Genomic DNA, 17566 nt, shown 5'->3' on the forward strand with positions numbered 1-17566 from the left:
CTCTCTCTCTCTCTCTCTCTCTCTCTCTCTCTCTCTCTCTCTCTCATTTTTATCCTACCAGTCAAAGGAGGTGGTTATCCCTCCTCCTTTTTTCTTCATTTTTGAGCAAGAGAACTCCACTGGAGGTGGAGGTGTATTCCGGCCACCAAGAAACACCCACCATCACCGGTGCAACCTCCCTCTCCCTTCCTCCGCTGTATTTTTCCCTTCCGAGAACAACCCACCACTCACCACCACTGTAACCACCGAAAACCACCACTCCAACCACCCACCTCCTTCTGTTTCGTCAAACAAACACCAACCAAAATCCACCGTTACTGTTGCAGTCGGGGTTCTTCCTTGGCCACCGCAGGACACCACCATCTCTAATCTCTTTTTTTTCTGTTGAATTGGAATGAGCTCAAGTTCCAACCATCGCCTCGCTGCCCTCCCCTTCGTCGAACTCGTCAGAACAGCAAGAAACGAAGCAGCAAAAGTCGTTGGAGTATCCCCTGCCACCACCGACGTTGCTGTTGTGGAACCACCGTCGCTGATTGCTGCTGTGGAACGAAAAAGTAGTACCCCTCGGAGCAACCCCATGTGTCTCCCTTTCTAGTCATTAAACGCCCCACTTGAAAACCCTAGCCGCCAAGAAACCCTAACTTTCAGATCTCGGTCTCCTTTCTCTCGTGGAGGTTCAAATGAAGGGCAACAACGATCGAAGCGGGTGTTTGGGGGTGGTGCTACCTGACCGGTGAGAGGTGGATGGGCATCCTAGGCCGGTGACAGCCTCCGATTTATTCTTCTTTGGCCGGTGGTAAGCAAGAAGAGAGAGAGAGAGAGAGAGAGAGAGAGAGAGAGAGAGAGAGAGAGAGAGAGATTTCATTTTCATTTTTTTATTTACTTATAAAAATTATAAAAATAAAATAGAAAATGCAAATTTTTTTTTTCTTTTAATCAAAAAAATATTTAAATAATAAAAAAACTGAAAAAGAAAAAAAAATAAGTGCAAAATAGTCATTATGAAAAGCTAATGAAAAGCCGAACCAAATTCGCAACAAAATGAAAAGTTTGGACCTCTGATACTAATCTAAACCTTTTTGGATCAAAATGACGACTCTCAACTAACCAAAGGGACAATTTGTACGGTTTTGTCTAATTTTTATGATTTCTATAAATTAAAAAGACCGAAATAATATAGACTAAACTGCACAAATGGTCCTTGTGGTTTGCTTAAAATTGCCACTTTGGTACAAAAAGATTTGGACTAACACTAGTGGTCCAAAACTTTCATTATGTTGCGTTTTTGGTCCAATCTGTTCTAATTCTTTTCAAAATGATGGATTTCCCCCTATTAATATATGATTTTCTCTTTTTATTATTTATTTATAATTTTCAAATTAAAAAAACAAGAAAATAAAAATAAAAATAAATCTCTCTCTCTCTCGTTTTCTTCTTCCCCACTATTACTACATCGCCTGCCACCTGCCCATTCTTGTCACCGCCGACCACCATATCATTTTCACCGGAAACACCATCGACCGTCTCTTTAGCCACCAAACAGATCAGAAGAGGAAGAAACAAACAAATATTTCTTCATTTTTGGGTTTTAAAATCAAATGAGTTATATATCGGGGTTACTGCACTGCCATCGTCTCTCCTTCTCCGATGTGCCACTAAAATTTGAAACATCGTGTTCTTCATGCCAGTAGATCTAGATCCGTTCGCCTGATTTGTTTGTCGCTGCAGCCACCCTTCGCCTACAAGAAACCACCGCCACAACCTTTATTTATTTCACGACCAAGCCATTTGTTTTTAGCAGATCTAGAGTACCACCATTGTGTACCTGGAACCATAAGCCGCCGCCAGAACTAGGGTTTTCAAAGCCGCCGCTACTAGGGTTTGCGGTAGTCACTTGGGAGGGATGAAGACGAATCCATAGGAACCATGTCATGTTCGTCGTATTACCATCGGGTTACATCGCCACTGACAGAGATGGAGATATGGAGGTGCCCCAACGAGATAAATGGGGCGAACTATGAGATGGTGGTGCTCCAGAAGGCTCAGGTGATGCGAAAGGAGATGTGATGTTGATTCGACAGGCAATAAATGGTGGTGGTCGGAACCCTCTCTGCCGGAACCGAACCATCGGAAGTCGTCAGAAGCTGTTGCTGGTGGTGGTATTTTCTTTTCTGAAAATCATGAAGATGGAGATGGAGATGGTTTTGTGAAGATAGAGAGATATGGGTAGGGGTGGTCTCTGGTGACTAGGTTAGGCTAACAAGTGGCGGTGGTTTGGAAGATGATGGTGGTCCGACAATGACGGTCGACAGGAGGTGGTGGTTCGACAACAATGAAGAGAGAGAGAGAGAGAGAGGGAGAGATGGTATTAGTGTTTCTAGAACAATGAAGAGAGAGAGAGAGAGAGGGGGAGAGATGGTATTAGTGTTTCTAGAGGTATGTGAGTGGGGAAGGATGGGGTTGTATAGTTTTTTATTTAATTTTAAATCAAAAATATAAAAGAAATAGAAAAAGAAATTAATAAGGGCAAATCTATCATTTAAAAAAAAGTTAAAAACAAATTGAACCAAACTCGCAACAAAATAAAAATTTTGAACCTTTGATGCTAGCTTAAACCTTTTTAGACCAAAATGACAAGTTTAAATTAACCACATCAAAATTTGTGCATATTAGTCAATAATATATGTGATCTTTGGTATGTCATCATAATTCACGTTTAAACGATGACGTGGATGCTTGAGTAATCTATCACGTTTCTGATATTGAGATCAGATTCTGATGCGTCTATGGCAGATCGGAATCATTTTCCAGTAACTATTCTGCTTCAAAGCCAAAGGCAAGGAGCGCTACGCCATTGACGGCCAAACTTCCCACCCTTCAAGGGTTTGCTATCCGATGCAAATCTGACGAAGATGGTGGACGAAATAGGTGTATGGATGACCTGCCCAATGACCAAATATCTTCAAGATGAGCTCTCAAAACGATTCAACCTCTTCAAATCATGGGAAATCCCATCCAAGGTCGAGTTCTTCAACCAACACTCACGTTCAATCAGAGCACTTGTAGGAAACGGAATCCATGGAGCTGACTCCAGCTTAATCGAGTCGCTTCCACGTCTAGAGATCATCTCGAGTCACAGTTCTGGTTTAAACCAAATTGATTTAGTAAAATGCAAAGAAAAGGGGATCTTCGTCACATCCACTCCTGATTCCTTGACTGATGAAGTCGCTGATTTGGCTGTAACACTTACTTTGGCGACTCTCAGAAGGATTTGTGCAGGCGATCGGTTCGTAAGAAGTGGGTTGTGGAAGCAACGAGACTTCAAATTGACCACAAAAGTACGCTTCTTTCTCCTTAGATTAGAAAATTAAAAAGGGTTTTAAGCTCAAATCGTTTGTCTGGCGATTTCCGCGAGTCATTGATTGTTTGATTTACTTGCAGGTTAGTGGGAAATCGGTGGGAATTGTAGGGTTGGGAAGAATCGGATCAGCAATTGCGAAGAGATTGGAGGGATTTGGTTGTCCAATTAGTTACTACTCCAGATCAGAGAAACCAAATTCAGGTTACAAATACTATCCAAACGTGATCGAATTGGCTTCAAACAATGAAATCCTGGTTATCGCCTGTTCATTAACTGAAGCAAATCATCACATAATCAACCGTGAAGCCATTGATGCTTTAGGGCCAAATGGATTTCTCATCAACATCGCACGAGGGGCTCATGTTGATGAATCAGAGCTCGTTTCAGCTCTTGTTGAAGGTAGACTTGGTGGTGCAGGGCTCGATGTGCTTGAACATGAACCTGAGGTACCCCAGGAACTCATTCATCTTGATAATGTAGTTTTATCACCACATGTAGGAACTTGCACCCATGAAACCCGCAAAGCTATGGCTGATCTTGTTGTCGCAAATCTGGTTGCTTACTTCTCTAATCAGCCATTGTTAACCCCGGTGTGCTTTTAGGAGCTCTGTATATGAAGCTAACTTTTCTATATTCCTCATCTTTTACTATCATGTAATTGTTATTATTATTAGTCTTGGTAAACTAATTAAATTTCTTCTTTGGTTCGTGACGAAAGAAAACAAAAAACATCATACAGTAGTAATATGCATTACAAAAAAAACTAATAATAGACAGTAAAACTGCACATAGCTAACGTTAGCTTCCAGATAAGTACAAAAATAGAAGATATGAATGCAGAGAAATTAACTAGAGTGATCGAGAGGTGCATTGTTGCATGTTATATAGACTAAATACACGTTTCATATAGGTATTTAGGGCGACCCATGCTGGGTCTATATTGATGTATTTAAATGCTTGTAACAAAAGTGGCTTCTCTTTGATCATAATGACTTTTTAAGTTATTGATATTTCGAAAAGTGGATAAGTTAAAAAAAAATAGTTGTTTGGTCTAAATACATGTTTGAAATAGGTCTTTAGGACAATCCTTGCTGGGTCTATAATTCTATATTGATGTATTTAAATGCTTGTAACATAAGTGGCTTCTCTATGAACATAATGACTTCTTAGCTTATTTATTTATCGAAAAGTGAATAAGTGAAAAAAAATGTTTAGGTATACAAAAGTGGATTTTAAAATAACTTTTTTTTTTGTTTAGTCTTTGAAAATGATTTATTAGGTTTACAAAATAGATAAAAGACAAAATTAAGCTAAACACTTTTTAATTTATTGATTTTTGCAATTATAAAAAATAATCCAAATATTTTTTAAAAACTTATTTTTCAATCTTCATAAGTCAAGAAGTCATTTGGGTAAAAGTTTCTTTTTAACTTCAAAATAAAATCTCATACACACTCTAAAAGTTTCGACTCCTAAAAAATATCAATATCATAAATTTCCAAGAAAATATTGTCAACGTAAAAGGCAAGTATGATAAAGTTCCCATTCTCATCTTGAGTTATATGCATTTATCTATTTGTTTTGGAAAAGATACTAATAATTAAAGAGAAGCTCGTAAATGTTTAGGGTTGTTAAAGAGGAGCGAAGACACCTTAATATAGGAAACACACAATAAAAAGGACCAAATGTAATATCCCAAAGATTCCAATAAAAATTTTCATTTTTAAATCATTAAATCCATACAAACATTTGTTCCAAAACCAATCAGAAAAAGATGTACTTTCCAAATATCACAGTAAGACAATACTACATCCGTCCTAAAGTTATTGTTTAGTTATGACTTTTGAAATTTTTATTCTTTAACTTTGACCTTAATATTTTTGTTTTAGATATATAATACTTGATGCAAAATATATTAATAGATCGTGTTTTAAATGTATATTCATTGTTATAAGTTTCATCAAGTAATACATAACAAAAGTAAAAATATTTAAGGTCAAAGTTGATGAATAAATACTTCAAAAGTCAAAATTAGACAATAATTATGGGACGAAGGGAGTAATAATTAGTGTAGAAAAGTCACTAGGGGATGTCGTGTAGTCAATTTGGGCCTTTTCCCAAGATATCGCATACCATACATACATTGTCATGTGCTACCCCCATGGTCTTGCATACAAGTGTCATGGGCTACTCCCTTGGTCTTTCATACCATTTCTATGGGCTGCCTCCATGGTCTTCTTTAGTAGTGCCTTGGCTACCCCAAGGTCTTATAAACAAGTATCACGGGTTACCACCATGGTCTTTCATATAAATGATACAGGCTACTAGCATCCTACACAGTATACTGAAAAGACTCACCTGACTCATGAAATCAACCAAACCATAACTCAATGCCCCACAAAAGATGGTACAACACTCCTATCAGAACATAAAGGCCCAACCTTAGTTTACATACTAAATCCAACAATCTTGACCAAAAGTTAATCTAAATCAATAAGTCAACAGTGAATGTCAAAGTCAACAGCCAACAATATCAACCATTGAACCTCATGTCGTGACCAAACCTTGGTCACGTCGTGAGAGCATACTCAATATGATTCCAACCCGTCTCCTTCCAACTCATCCAACTCGGTCACAAATAACTCACTCAACAATCATCATGACGTGAACCCTTCTTGGTCACGTCGTGAGCACAACAGGATAATATAGTCGCATAATACTCCTCAGTTACGTCGTGACATCCTCATTGCCATGTCGTGACCATAGTCTGAGACAACCAACTAATGATTGTCTTTAATCCATTAAGTCTTCCACTCCCACTTTCCAGAAAGCCTTAAAAGACTCCAAAGGATCATAAAAATGATAACTTTTTAGACATGCATGCTTCATGCATGTCCTCTATCTAATCTAGGTCAAAGGTCAAGAAAATGACCCAAAACTTTGGCAAGGTTCCTAATTTACAACTAAATTCCAAATCTGAACCAAATAAAACTCAAAAAGGTTTCAAGGATCCATAAAGTTGCGATCTTTATGGAATCCCATCACTTCAACTTGCTCAAACTTGGAGATAAATGGACAAGGAATTAGATCTAGCAACCTAGAAACATAAAGTTTGAATCTTGGACACTTATAAAGGTCTAGAATGTGCACAGGAGGATGATGATGTTTCCTTGTTGGATCAACACTCTAGAACACATTCTTCTTCATCTTCACGATACCAAAAGCACCAAAAAGTGCCAAGAATCACCAAGAGGGATTAAGGTTATAGTTTTCTGAGGTTTGAGGGTGATGGAGGCTGTTAATGAATCCTAAAATCAAGTTAATGGGGTTCAAATACGAAGGAAACCCTAAAAGATCACGGGCTTGGGCAGCAGCCTTCGTCACGTTGTGACTGTATACGTGTCACTTCATGACTGCAGTCTAGATACATATTCCTCACTTTGGCTTGTCACATCATGGACATGCTATTGTAACGTCCCAAAAGTTCATAGTAAAAATTTTATTTTTAAAACAGTAAACCATACAAAATAGTTGTTCCAAAACCGATTAAAACAAGTATATTATTTAAACGTCAGAGTAAAGGTTATAATTTGCCAATGCGGAAGACTCTGGAAGATGTTGTACAGTCAAATCGGCCCCTTTATATTCGAACTGGAAGTACCTGAAACCATAACTATAAAACCGTAAGCACAAAGCTTAGTAAGTTCCTTAAAATACCACATGCCATACATATCCTTGGGCCTTTGTAACACCCGTTTTCCTAGACGAATCGAATTAGGGTTTCAAGGGGGTCAAAATGTTGCATTTTGGAAGAATGGGCCTCGCGATGTGAGATTAGAGGCTCACGGCGTGAGAATGAGCTTGTTGAAAACGTTTGTTCAGGATTGATCTCAGGACATGAGACATAGATCTCACGACACGAGAACTGATGCAGCCTAAGCCCATGATCATTTTAGGGTTTCCTTCATATTTAACCATCTCTAAACTCATTTTAGGGTTTCTTATCAGCCCCAAACCCTCATTCACCCCAGAAAAACCCAAATCTTCATCCTTGCTTGATCTTTGATCATTTTGGAGCTTTTCTTGGCTTAGAAGAAGAAGAAAAGAAAAAGAAAAAGGTGATCTTGTGTTGAGGCTTGCAAGGAATCTTCATCATCATCTTACATTGTTTGTAGACCTTTTTGAGTATCAAAGATTCCTCCTTTATTGTTCTATAAGGATAGATCTAGGTTTTGTCCCACTTTTACTCTTGGTTGTACAAGTTTGATGAATGAAAATCATAAAGTTGGCAACTTTATTGGTTATAAGGGTCTTAAGAGTGTTATGGAATTCAGATCTAGAAAATGGTTGAGTTGTAGAACCTTGCGTGAAAGTTGGATGTCTTTTCTTCTACTTTTGACCCGATTGAGATCTAGACATGTATTATATATATATATATATATATATATATATATATATATATATATATATATACACACACACACACCACACACACGCACATACACACACATACACACACACACATATATATATATATATATATATATATATATATATATATATATATATATATATATATATATATATATATATTAAAAGCATCGACTTTATAGTGTATTATGAAGTTATAAGGCCTTCAAGAAAGTTGGAGTCCAAGGCTTAATGGATTAAGAACTTAAAAGTTTGATTTTTGACCTCAGACTATTCTCATGACATGAGACATAAGGTCTCATGACGTGAAGAGGGGTTGGACCCGTTTCTGATGAGCTTCTTGGGGCTCACGACGTGAGGAAGGATGCCCACGTCGTGAGGTCAACTCAGGTGTCCTTCATTGACCGAGTTGGCTAGCTTGAGTCGTGATGATTTTGAATTGGACCAAGTGAGCTCTCACAACGTGACCAAGGGCGGGCCATGACGTGAGAATGATAGTTGACATTTGAGTTGTTGACTTTGACTTTGACCCTTGACTTTTGGTATGGTTTGACTTTTGGTCAAAATTCTATTTTAGAAGGTAGAATTAGGGTTTGACTTGTATGGATTGATAGGAGGTGTCGAGCACCCGTCTTTTGGCAGGAGAGCGGTTAGCTGAGATTAACTTTGTAATTCAGGTGAGTCTCTTCAATGTACTCGTGGGTCGAAGGCACCAATGTCAGCCCACTAGATTATGTTTGTAGGATGATAGTTGTCCTTGAGACACTTACTATTATGCCTGTATGTGCTTGTTGTCTTTATGACTCTTGCTGATATGATTGTATGTTTACCTGTATGGGTGAAATAGACCCGATACCAGCTGAAAGAGACCGAAAGGGGTGAAATAGACCATGTACCTGTTGAAAGAGACCGAAGTGAGTGAAATAGACCAAGTACTAGTGAAAGATACCGAAGGGGATGAAATAGACCCAATACTAGTTGAAAGATACAAAAGGGGGTGAAATAGACCCAATTCCGGTTGAAAGGTACCAAAGGCGGTGAAATAGACCCAATTATGTTTTGACTGTTATGCATGTATAGTATGGGGTATTTTGGGGAAGTCACTAATCTTTGTGCTTATGGTTTTTTGTTTATGGTTTCAGGTACTTCCAGTTCGAAATGGAAGGGCCCGACGTACCTGTACAACATCACTTAGAGTTTAATTTCGTGTTGATAGTTTTTAATCTGATGTTTAAATGCTATTTTTATCTTGAATGGTTTTAATAACAATTTGTGGTATAAATTATTGTTTTAAAAAGAAAATTACCTTGGATTTTTGGGACATTACAAGTTAGTATCAAAGCCTTGGTTTGAGGGATTTAGGGATACTCTCGGGTGTGTCTGAACTCAAACTGAGGGAGAGCGTGAGATTTATGAATAGATCTATTCGGTACCGACAATCCCACACCTAAACTGCTAGCTACAATTAGGCAGGCATGCCTGGGGTGACAAATATCATACTGTACGACGTCTGAAGAAATGTCGTTGAGGTCATCATTCATATCAAGCATGGTTATATGAACTCACAATAGTATAAACTAACCTTTGTTTACGAGAATTCATTCTTCATTAATTTTATTTTAATTAATAGAACTACCATACATTACACTGGAGGATTCCAGGGATACGATACTCGGTTTATATTTTAAATAATAAAACTACTATACATATTGGTGGTAACAACGACTTTCAAACAGAACATACTACACATACTGGTGGTAGCCTGGGTTTTCAAACAGAACATACTATACATACTGGCGGTAGCCAGGGTTTTCAAACAAAACTTATACGTTAAAAAATATTGGATTTTCTTGGGAAACGTACATACATTTTTGAGATTCATTGACAGGAATTATATTACCGAAACATCTTATGAACTCACCAGCTTTATGCTGATACTCTTTCAAAATCTCTTGTATTCTCAGGGAAGCTGTAGCCAGGTACTCCCGTCGGCTTTTGAGAAGCCGAAGCATATCGAGTCACGTCTTTATATTTTGTTAATACTTTTGATGTATAAAATCCATGTATCAAACATATGTAAATTGTTGGGCTGAAGTTCTGTTTTATGTTGCGTCTTTTGGGCTCGTAGATTAGCCTTGTATTCTCCGGTTTGGGCCTGTCCAACCGAGAGCCTTTTATGTATTGTATATAAGTTAATGCTTGCATGCATATTAGGTCAAGATTTAAGATTCAAGATTTAAGTTTTGCATTCCAGAGTTCTACGATATTGCTCTCTTGTAATCTTCCAATCCTTTACAGTTGATGTTCTTAATCGAGCTCTTCTAAGGATTTTATTTAATCATTCAACACGATTGATTCAAGCTGTTGTGTTCTTAATTTTGTTTTCTGGTTTGTTATTATTATTGCGTTCTTGCTGTTTATTTTTCTTATACTTGTTCAAGATCTAATCGATCTTCATAGATTAAAAGTTGTTTTAATCCCATCAATTGGTATCAGAGCAGGAGGCTGTGTAATCGATACACATCTTTTCTGTGAAAAAGATTTCCATTAGGGTTTTCCGCAATCATCGATATTTATTGAGCCATCATCTTAATTGACGTATCTTAGTATTTATTGTTTTGCCCTAATCTGCTTTATTACAAGTCTGATCTTTGAACAGGTTATTACGATCATAATGGACGCGACGCAGTCAAACCCTATTAATATTTCCAACAGCATTGGTTCGACGACAAAGATTCCAATCTTATACACCCATGACTATGAAGTATGGGCACATCATTTTGAAGATTACGTGATTGGATCGGAGGACAATGGTTTTCTCATATGGGAAGCCATTATCAATGGACCGTTTTCTCATTCCGCCACATCCAGAATTATTAAGACGCAAAAAGAATACAACGATCTACTTAAGGACGTGACGAATATTGCGCAAGATGAAAAAGACAAATTCCAGTGCAATATTAAGGCACTAAGGTTAATCAGATTCGCCCTTCAGTCCGACACATTCAGACTGGTCAGCTCATGCACTACGGCGAAGGAAGTGTGGGATAGACTTCGCGAACTGTATTCCACAGACGAAGATCTTGAACATTCTATCCAAACCTTGCTTCTATCTGAGTTTGGAGAATTCAGGCAAGGGACCGAAGAAACTGTGACCCAGACGTTTGATCGCTTCAATCATCTTCTCAGCAAGATGATCAAACACGACATTGAAAGGAAGCTCATCGAACAAAAGGTTACTTTCTTGAACGGACTGCGATCTGAATGGAGAGCAGTTGTTTCCACCGTCAAAGCCCATGAACAGTTTAAATCGTACTCTTTGGCAAAACTGGTGGGTATTCTAAAGTCTCAAGAGAAGATTGTGGTTCAAGAGAAAAATGTTGTCTCTGGTCTTGGTTCGTTGGCCCTCCTATCTAAAAGTAAAGCCGTGATGGAGGATGAAGAGCTCAATTTAGAAGAATATGACCTCTCAACTGAGGATTATGCCATGATGGTATCCAATCCCAAGAGGTTCATAAAGAAGAGATTTCCCAACTACAAAAACCAAAACTGGCAGGGGAGTTACAGCTCTGAAAAGGCGAACAATGAACCGAAGGCTGAGGAGTCCAAGAAGGAACCGAAGGCAGATGGCGATTCTGGAGTAAGCTGTTTTTACTGTGGTGGCAAGAACCACTATGCTAAGGACTGTGTTCTTAAAAAGATGGCTGAAAAGGATGAAGGAAAGGATGAGAAGCCGTGCTGCAGAAGAGATTGGATGAGTTGAGAAAGAAAAAGTCTACCGCTAACCCTTCTATTAATGCTCTTATTGTGCAGGGTTCGGTTAATGACGATGAGTTCGGTAGCACCGAAGTTTGGTCTACTGACTCAGAAGACGAAGAAGTGAGGAAGCCTACTCATGGAAAGGCTTATATGGCTAAGGAGGAAAGCAGTGGTGGAAAATGCTTCATGGTGTCAAGTGCATCTCAAATGAGGGGATACAATACCGATGGAGGAAGCAATAGACCGAAGGTGCAGGAAGATATGTGCTTCACGGCCAAACCACTCAGCCAACAGTTCAATGAGCTTGATGAACTGATAAAGAAGGTACAATCTGTTTTTATTTCATCTAAAGTACCATCATCATCATATGAGAAAGAACTAAAAAACGTTAACACAAGAATTTCTCATTTAGATAGTAGCTTAACTCAAACTCGAGTCACCAATTCTAACCTGACTGATCAATTAAGCAGGGTGGCGTCGAAGAGTGAGGAGCGGCGTATGTGGATTGAGTTAAAAGAGTCGGAATTAATTAAAGTCAAAGACGAAAACATTTATTTGCAGAGAGACAATTTGAAATTGTTAAAACAACGAAATGTTTTTTTGTTTAATAGCTAAACGTTTATATTCCAATATTACTCAGCTTCACTTGGACTGTGAAATAGGCAAAAAGATCCACCGTATGATTTTACCATTCCTAGAATTTAAGGAGGATGAAATCGATGCCGAAGCTTATAATTGTGAGAGTGTGATTTCGTCTGATGATGTCAACCCAACTTATCAGATTGGACTGGACAAAATTGAGTCCTTCATTAAATCCAAAGACCATAAGGACATGCTCAAAAATCTTTTGGACGAAAATGACAAACTTAAACTGAGAACCGAAACCATACAAAAGTTTGACTCTCTAAATGCCAAAGTAAGCTCAGAAAATAAAATCGATGTTGAAAATGCATCTGAGCTTATCGAGGACGAAAACATGAGTGAAATTTCTGTAGAGGATACGGTTGACTGCTCAGAATTTGTTAAAAGCGAAACTAAAAACCACAAAAATCTTATTTCTGAAAATTCAGTGGAATTCGCTAGATTGTCCCAACAAAAGTCCTCGAAATTAGTAGAAAAGGCTGTTGTGTATCAAAAGGTCAGAACCACTCCGAATCAGGTATACAAAGTGACTGGAGTAACCGAACATCAAACAGCTGAACTCACGACTATTGTTAACGAAGACAATGCTGATGGCTGTGATGAGTTCTTCTGGGAAGCTCCTATTGACAATGGAAACGAAACCGTTGGCCTATCTGAAAGAACCTCTTGGATGAAGAAAGGGAGATACATACCTGAACCCTTGAACAAGCCTGATAATTTCAGTGAACCAAGCACAGGTGGTACAAAAGATACTCCTCAAGAGGTTGATCGTTCAGCAAAAGAAGATATTCCTTCAACGCCAACAGCCCGAAGTGAAGCTTCATCGTATACTCCTTCCACTTCCTCAGGGCAAACTGAATCTTCTTCAGATATTCCCGCTGCTCCCTCGGCTCAAAGAAAAACTCCTAAAATTCAAAAGGAACAAGCCAAGGTAACATCAAAAGCGAACGTTCATCATCAACCTAAACAGATGAGGGATAAAAAGATAGAAAGGAACCTAAGATACAGGAAAAACCTTTCTGAAAGGAAACAATTCTGGCACTCCCAGAATGCATACTATTCACACAAAGACAAGAATCTGAAGTATGAAAATAATTCCGTAAGAAAGCCTGATAATTCCAACAACCGAAAGCCAAGGTTCGGTTTGCATGAAAATACCAACCGAAAGCAAAGGTTCGGTTCTAAAAAGGATTTCAACCGAAACCAAAGGTTCGGTTCCAAGAACAACTCCAACCGAACTCAGAGGTTCGGCTCTAAAGTCAGTCGAGAACAAGACTCAAAGGTTAACCCCACCGATGATCAAAAGCAAAAGGGTCACCTAGAGTCATCAACCAGAAAGTACTCCCCATCCAAATTCTCTCGTTCTAACTCTTCTCGTCATTCTACTTCTACTCATTCATCTCCATCTTGCTCTAAAGCTAATCCCACTGTTCCTCAAAAACCTCATTCATCAGCTGAACAGAAGGGAAAGCGAAAGGTCGATGAATCCAAACCTGAGCCCACAGGAAACCAACCTAATCCTAACAAAATAAAAGTTTTCACCATTAAAAAGAAAGATGAAAAAACTTTAATTAAAAGAACATATCTTGTTGACATCTCTTTAACTATTCCTGTTCCCATGAAAACCTCACATGGACCCAAGAAACTTTGGGTTCCTAAATCTGCTTAATTTTTGCAGGTTATAAGTGACGAGTAGTTTGACGAAGAATAGTACATCGACAGTGGCTGCTCGCGTCACATGACAGGGAGGAAAGAAGAACTCAGGGAATACAGATCTCTTGCAAATGGTGGCAACGTTAAGTTTGGAAATAACTCTTTCGGCACCATAAAGGGATATGGGATGATAACGAATGGTGACTTTACCATAAGGAATGTGGCCTATGTGGAAGGACTTCAACACAACCTCATCAGTGTATCTCAGCTTGTTGGAGGTACAGATCTCAAAGTTTCATTCGATGATGAAGGTTCTGAAATCATAGAGAAAAAGACAAAGAAAGTGATTCTGAAGTCAGAGCGAAAGGGTGAAATGTTTCCGCTGAACATGAAACCCATCAAAGGAAACCCAGCCATATGTCTGCTATCAAAAGCTCAATCCGACGAAAGCTGGTTGTGGCACATAAGACTCTCTCATCTCAATTTCAAAGATATCAACCGACTTGTCACTGGAGGTCATGTTAGGGGTCTTCCAATGCTCAAGTTTGACAGAGAGCATTTATGTGCTGCATGTGAAATGGGAAAGCAGAGTCGTCAAAGTCACCCATCCATAATTAACACAAAAGTTGTTGAACCACTCGAATTGCTTCATATCAATTTATGTGGTCCTTCATCTATTGAAAGCATCGGTGGTAGCAAGTACATTCTTGTTGTCGTTGATGACTTCTCTCGATTTACATGGGTGTTCTTTCTAAAGCTCAAATCTGAAGCGACTCAAAAGCTGAAAGTGTTTGTCAAGCAAATTGAAGTTCAGCTCAAGAAAGTCGTTCGCAACATCAGGAGCGATAATGGTCTCGAATTCAAGAACAGGGAGTTTGAAGAGTTTCTTGCAGAAAAGGGAATTAGCCATAATTTCTCAGCTCCCTACACACCACAGCAGAACGGCATAGTCGAAAGACGAAACCGATCTCTGTGTGAAGCTGCCCGAACTATGTTAAGTTTCGCTTCTTTACCTCTTTATTTTTGGGCTGACGCTATTTCTGCTGCTTGTTATACACAAAACAGGTCATATCTCAACAAGCGATTCACGCTCACACCATATGAGATATTAAACAACAGGAAGTCCAATGTGAAATTTTTCCACGTTTTTGGCTCAAGGTGTTTCATCTTTAATTCTAAAGAACACCGCAACAAGTTTGATGTCAAAGCCGACGAGGGAATCTTTCTGGGTTACTCACTCACTTCAAAGGCGTACAGGGTCCTAAACAAACGATCAAGAAGGATTGAAGAGAAATACTATGTGACCTTCGACGATAGCTATGTCAAGAAGCTACAGGCCATAGATGACACTGCCAGGGAAATCTTTCCTCAAACTGGTCAAATCACAGTCTCAATCGCCAATATGTACGAGAATTTTCTGGGTCTCTTTGACGAACCAGAAAAAGCTTCTCTCTCCGAAGCAGGTGCAGCTGACAACAAAATAGATCATATGAAGCAGATTGTCGAAGATGCTGCAAGAAGAATGCATGAAGGAGAATCGCCTACTAATGAATCTCCAACCAACAATGCTTCAGTCGAGGGGGAGCCAAGTTCTCATGTCGAGGGGGAGCCTAGCTCACAAGTCCAGGGGGAGCCAAGCTCTACTACTTCAACCGAAGGTCCTTTATCAACCGAAGGTAACTCTCCAACCGAAGGTGCCCCTCCAAACGAAGGTGCTTCAATGCCTGAAAGTCCAGCACCACAAGAAACCCCTGAACCTCATGTTTCTCAAGACTCATCAATTGAGGGGGAGCATGATGATATGACGCTTGATTTCGATAGCCAATCTGAGCCTGAAGAGATGATCAACGCTGAAATAGATCCAACCTTTGATCCGAATTACCCTCCTCTTACAAAATGGACCAGAGATCATCCTATCTCTCATGTAGTTGGTGATGTATCTGAAAAGGTTCTGACCCGATCTCAACTGAAGGCAAAACAGACGTCCTTATTCTCAAAGGTTGAGTTTTGTATGTTTAACTCATTTGTATCAAAAGTTGAACCGAATACAGTGAACACTGCCCTCGATCACTCTGATTGGGTTCAAGCAATGCAAGACGAACTAAACGAGTTTGAAAGGAACAAAGTCTGGCGCCTCATTCCAACTCCTCCGGATGCTTCAGTTGTCGGTCTCAAATGGGTTTTTAGAAACAAAATGGACAAGGAAGGTAATGTCATAAGGAACAAGGCTCGTCTGGTTGTCAAAGGATACTGTCAGGAGGAAGGGATAGACTACGAAGAGACGTTCGCTCCAGTAGCTAGGCTAGAATCGGTTAGAATATTTCTGGCCTATGCTGCTCACAAAAACTTTGAGGTCTTCCAAATGGACGTCAAGTGCGCATTTCTCAATGGAGAACTTGAAGAAACTGTGTATGTGGAGCAACCTCCTGGGTTCGTGAACGAAAAATATCCAAATCATTGCTACATTCTGGATAAAGCTGTGTACGGCCTCAAACAAGCTCCGAGAGCCTGGTATGAAACGCTTACAAAATTTTTAAAGATGTCCAAATTCAAACAAGGTTCGGTTGACCCAACCTTCTTTCGCAAAAAGGAAGGTAACCACCTTATGATAGTTCAAATTTATGTCGATGACATCATCTTTGGCTCTACGAATCCCAGCTTAACAGCTGAATTCAGAAAGGTGATGGAGACTAAGTTTGAAATGAGCTCAATGGGTCCTATTAATTTTTTCCTTGGTTTAAATATAAGACAGGGACCCGACGACATCTTTATCAATCAGGAAGCTTACACAAAGACTCTCCTAGCGAAGTTTGGAATGATGGGAGACTCAAAAGTCAAAGTCCCAATGGCTTTCGGCACCAAACTTACCCCTTCACTGGATAAACCGGCTGTCAACATCACGCTCTATCGTCAAATGATAGGCTCACTGATGTATCTAACTGCTAGCAGGCCTGTTATCATGTTTTCTGTATGTTATTGTGCTCGATTTCAGGCTAACCCCCGCGAACCTCACATGCTGGCAGTGAAGAACATCCTACGCTATCTCAAGCGAACCGCCTCCTTAGGTCTATGGTATCCATCCAACTCTGGCTTCTTCGTTCAAGCCTATTCTGATGCTGACCTTGGAGGATGTGGACTCGACCGCAAAAGCACAACTGGTGGCTGTCAATTTCTTGATGGGAAGTTGGTCAGCTGGCAATCCAAGAAACAAACATGTGTGTCGCTGTCTACTGCTGAAGCGGAATACATTGCCGCTGCATCCTGCACATCACAAGTGATTTGGATCCAGAGTCAACTTCGAGACTATGGACTCAATATGAAGAAGATCCCTCTATATTGTGACTCTGAAAGTGCAATTAGGATCTGTCATAACTCGGTGCAACACTCTAAAACCAAACACATAGCACTGAGGTATCACTTCATCAAAGATCATGTGGAAGATGGAAATGTTGAAGTTCACTTCGTAAGAACCACTGATCAACTGGCTGACGTCTTCACCAAAGCTCTTCCAGAAGCATCATTAATTAAAATTTTGCAAGGGCTAGGTATGATGGAATCAGAGTCAGTACCTCACACTACCTCTCGATCTCAAACGTAAGAAGCGAATCCAACCGAACGTTCGGGTTCGGTTCCACCATTTCACTCGCTCATTACTTCAAAGGTAGTTTCTCCTTGTTGTATATTTCTGGTGCAAAATTTGTTTTTCTTTATGTAAAAGTT

The 17566-nt window shown here is 39.4% G+C and overlaps 1 protein-coding gene and 1 long non-coding RNA gene across 4 annotated transcripts; one reads left to right on the top strand and one right to left on the bottom strand.

Annotated features, from left to right (window-relative positions):
* Positions 1–1333: 1333 nt before the first annotated feature.
* On the bottom strand, positions 1334–2453 carry LOC111886872 (uncharacterized). Its single transcript, XR_002848588.3, has 2 exons — positions 1826–2453; positions 1334–1739 (listed from the first exon to the last, which is right to left on the bottom strand). It is a non-coding gene; the product is annotated as an uncharacterized LOC111886872 (long non-coding RNA).
* A 281-nt stretch (positions 2454–2734) lies between these two features.
* On the top strand, positions 2735–10152 carry LOC111886859 (glyoxylate/hydroxypyruvate/pyruvate reductase 2KGR). 3 transcript variants are annotated; one of them, XM_042901239.2, is made up of 3 exons: positions 2735–3338; positions 3442–3807; positions 9757–10152. In XM_042901239.2, exons 1-3 carry the CDS (start codon positions 2913–2915, stop codon positions 9883–9885), a joined length of 921 nt encoding a protein of 306 aa, XP_042757173.1. In that variant the 5' UTR covers positions 2735–2912; the 3' UTR covers positions 9886–10152. The 3 variants fall into 3 exon arrangements, with proteins under 3 accessions (XP_042757173.1, XP_042757174.1, XP_023738874.1); XM_042901240.2 differs by lacking the exon at positions 9757–10152 and adding an exon at positions 8935–9113 and having other exon boundaries at positions 2739–3338; XM_023883106.3 differs by lacking the exon at positions 9757–10152 and having other exon boundaries at positions 2758–3338; positions 3442–4054.
* Positions 10153–17566: the final 7414 nt, after the last annotated feature.

Source organism: Lactuca sativa, chromosome 4 (assembly GCF_002870075.4).
Source record: "Lactuca sativa cultivar Salinas chromosome 4, Lsat_Salinas_v11, whole genome shotgun sequence".
NCBI lineage: Eukaryota > Viridiplantae > Streptophyta > Magnoliopsida > Asterales > Asteraceae > Lactuca > Lactuca sativa.

Coding starts and splice junctions, on each gene's coding strand:
- LOC111886859 (XM_023883106.3), top strand. CDS start 2,913: ATGGTGGACGAAATAGGTGTATGGATGACCTGCCCAATGACCAAATAT. Junction 3,339..3,441: donor ACTTCAAATTGACCACAAAA/GTACGCTTCTTT, acceptor ATTTACTTGCAG/GTTAGTGGGAAATCGGTGGG.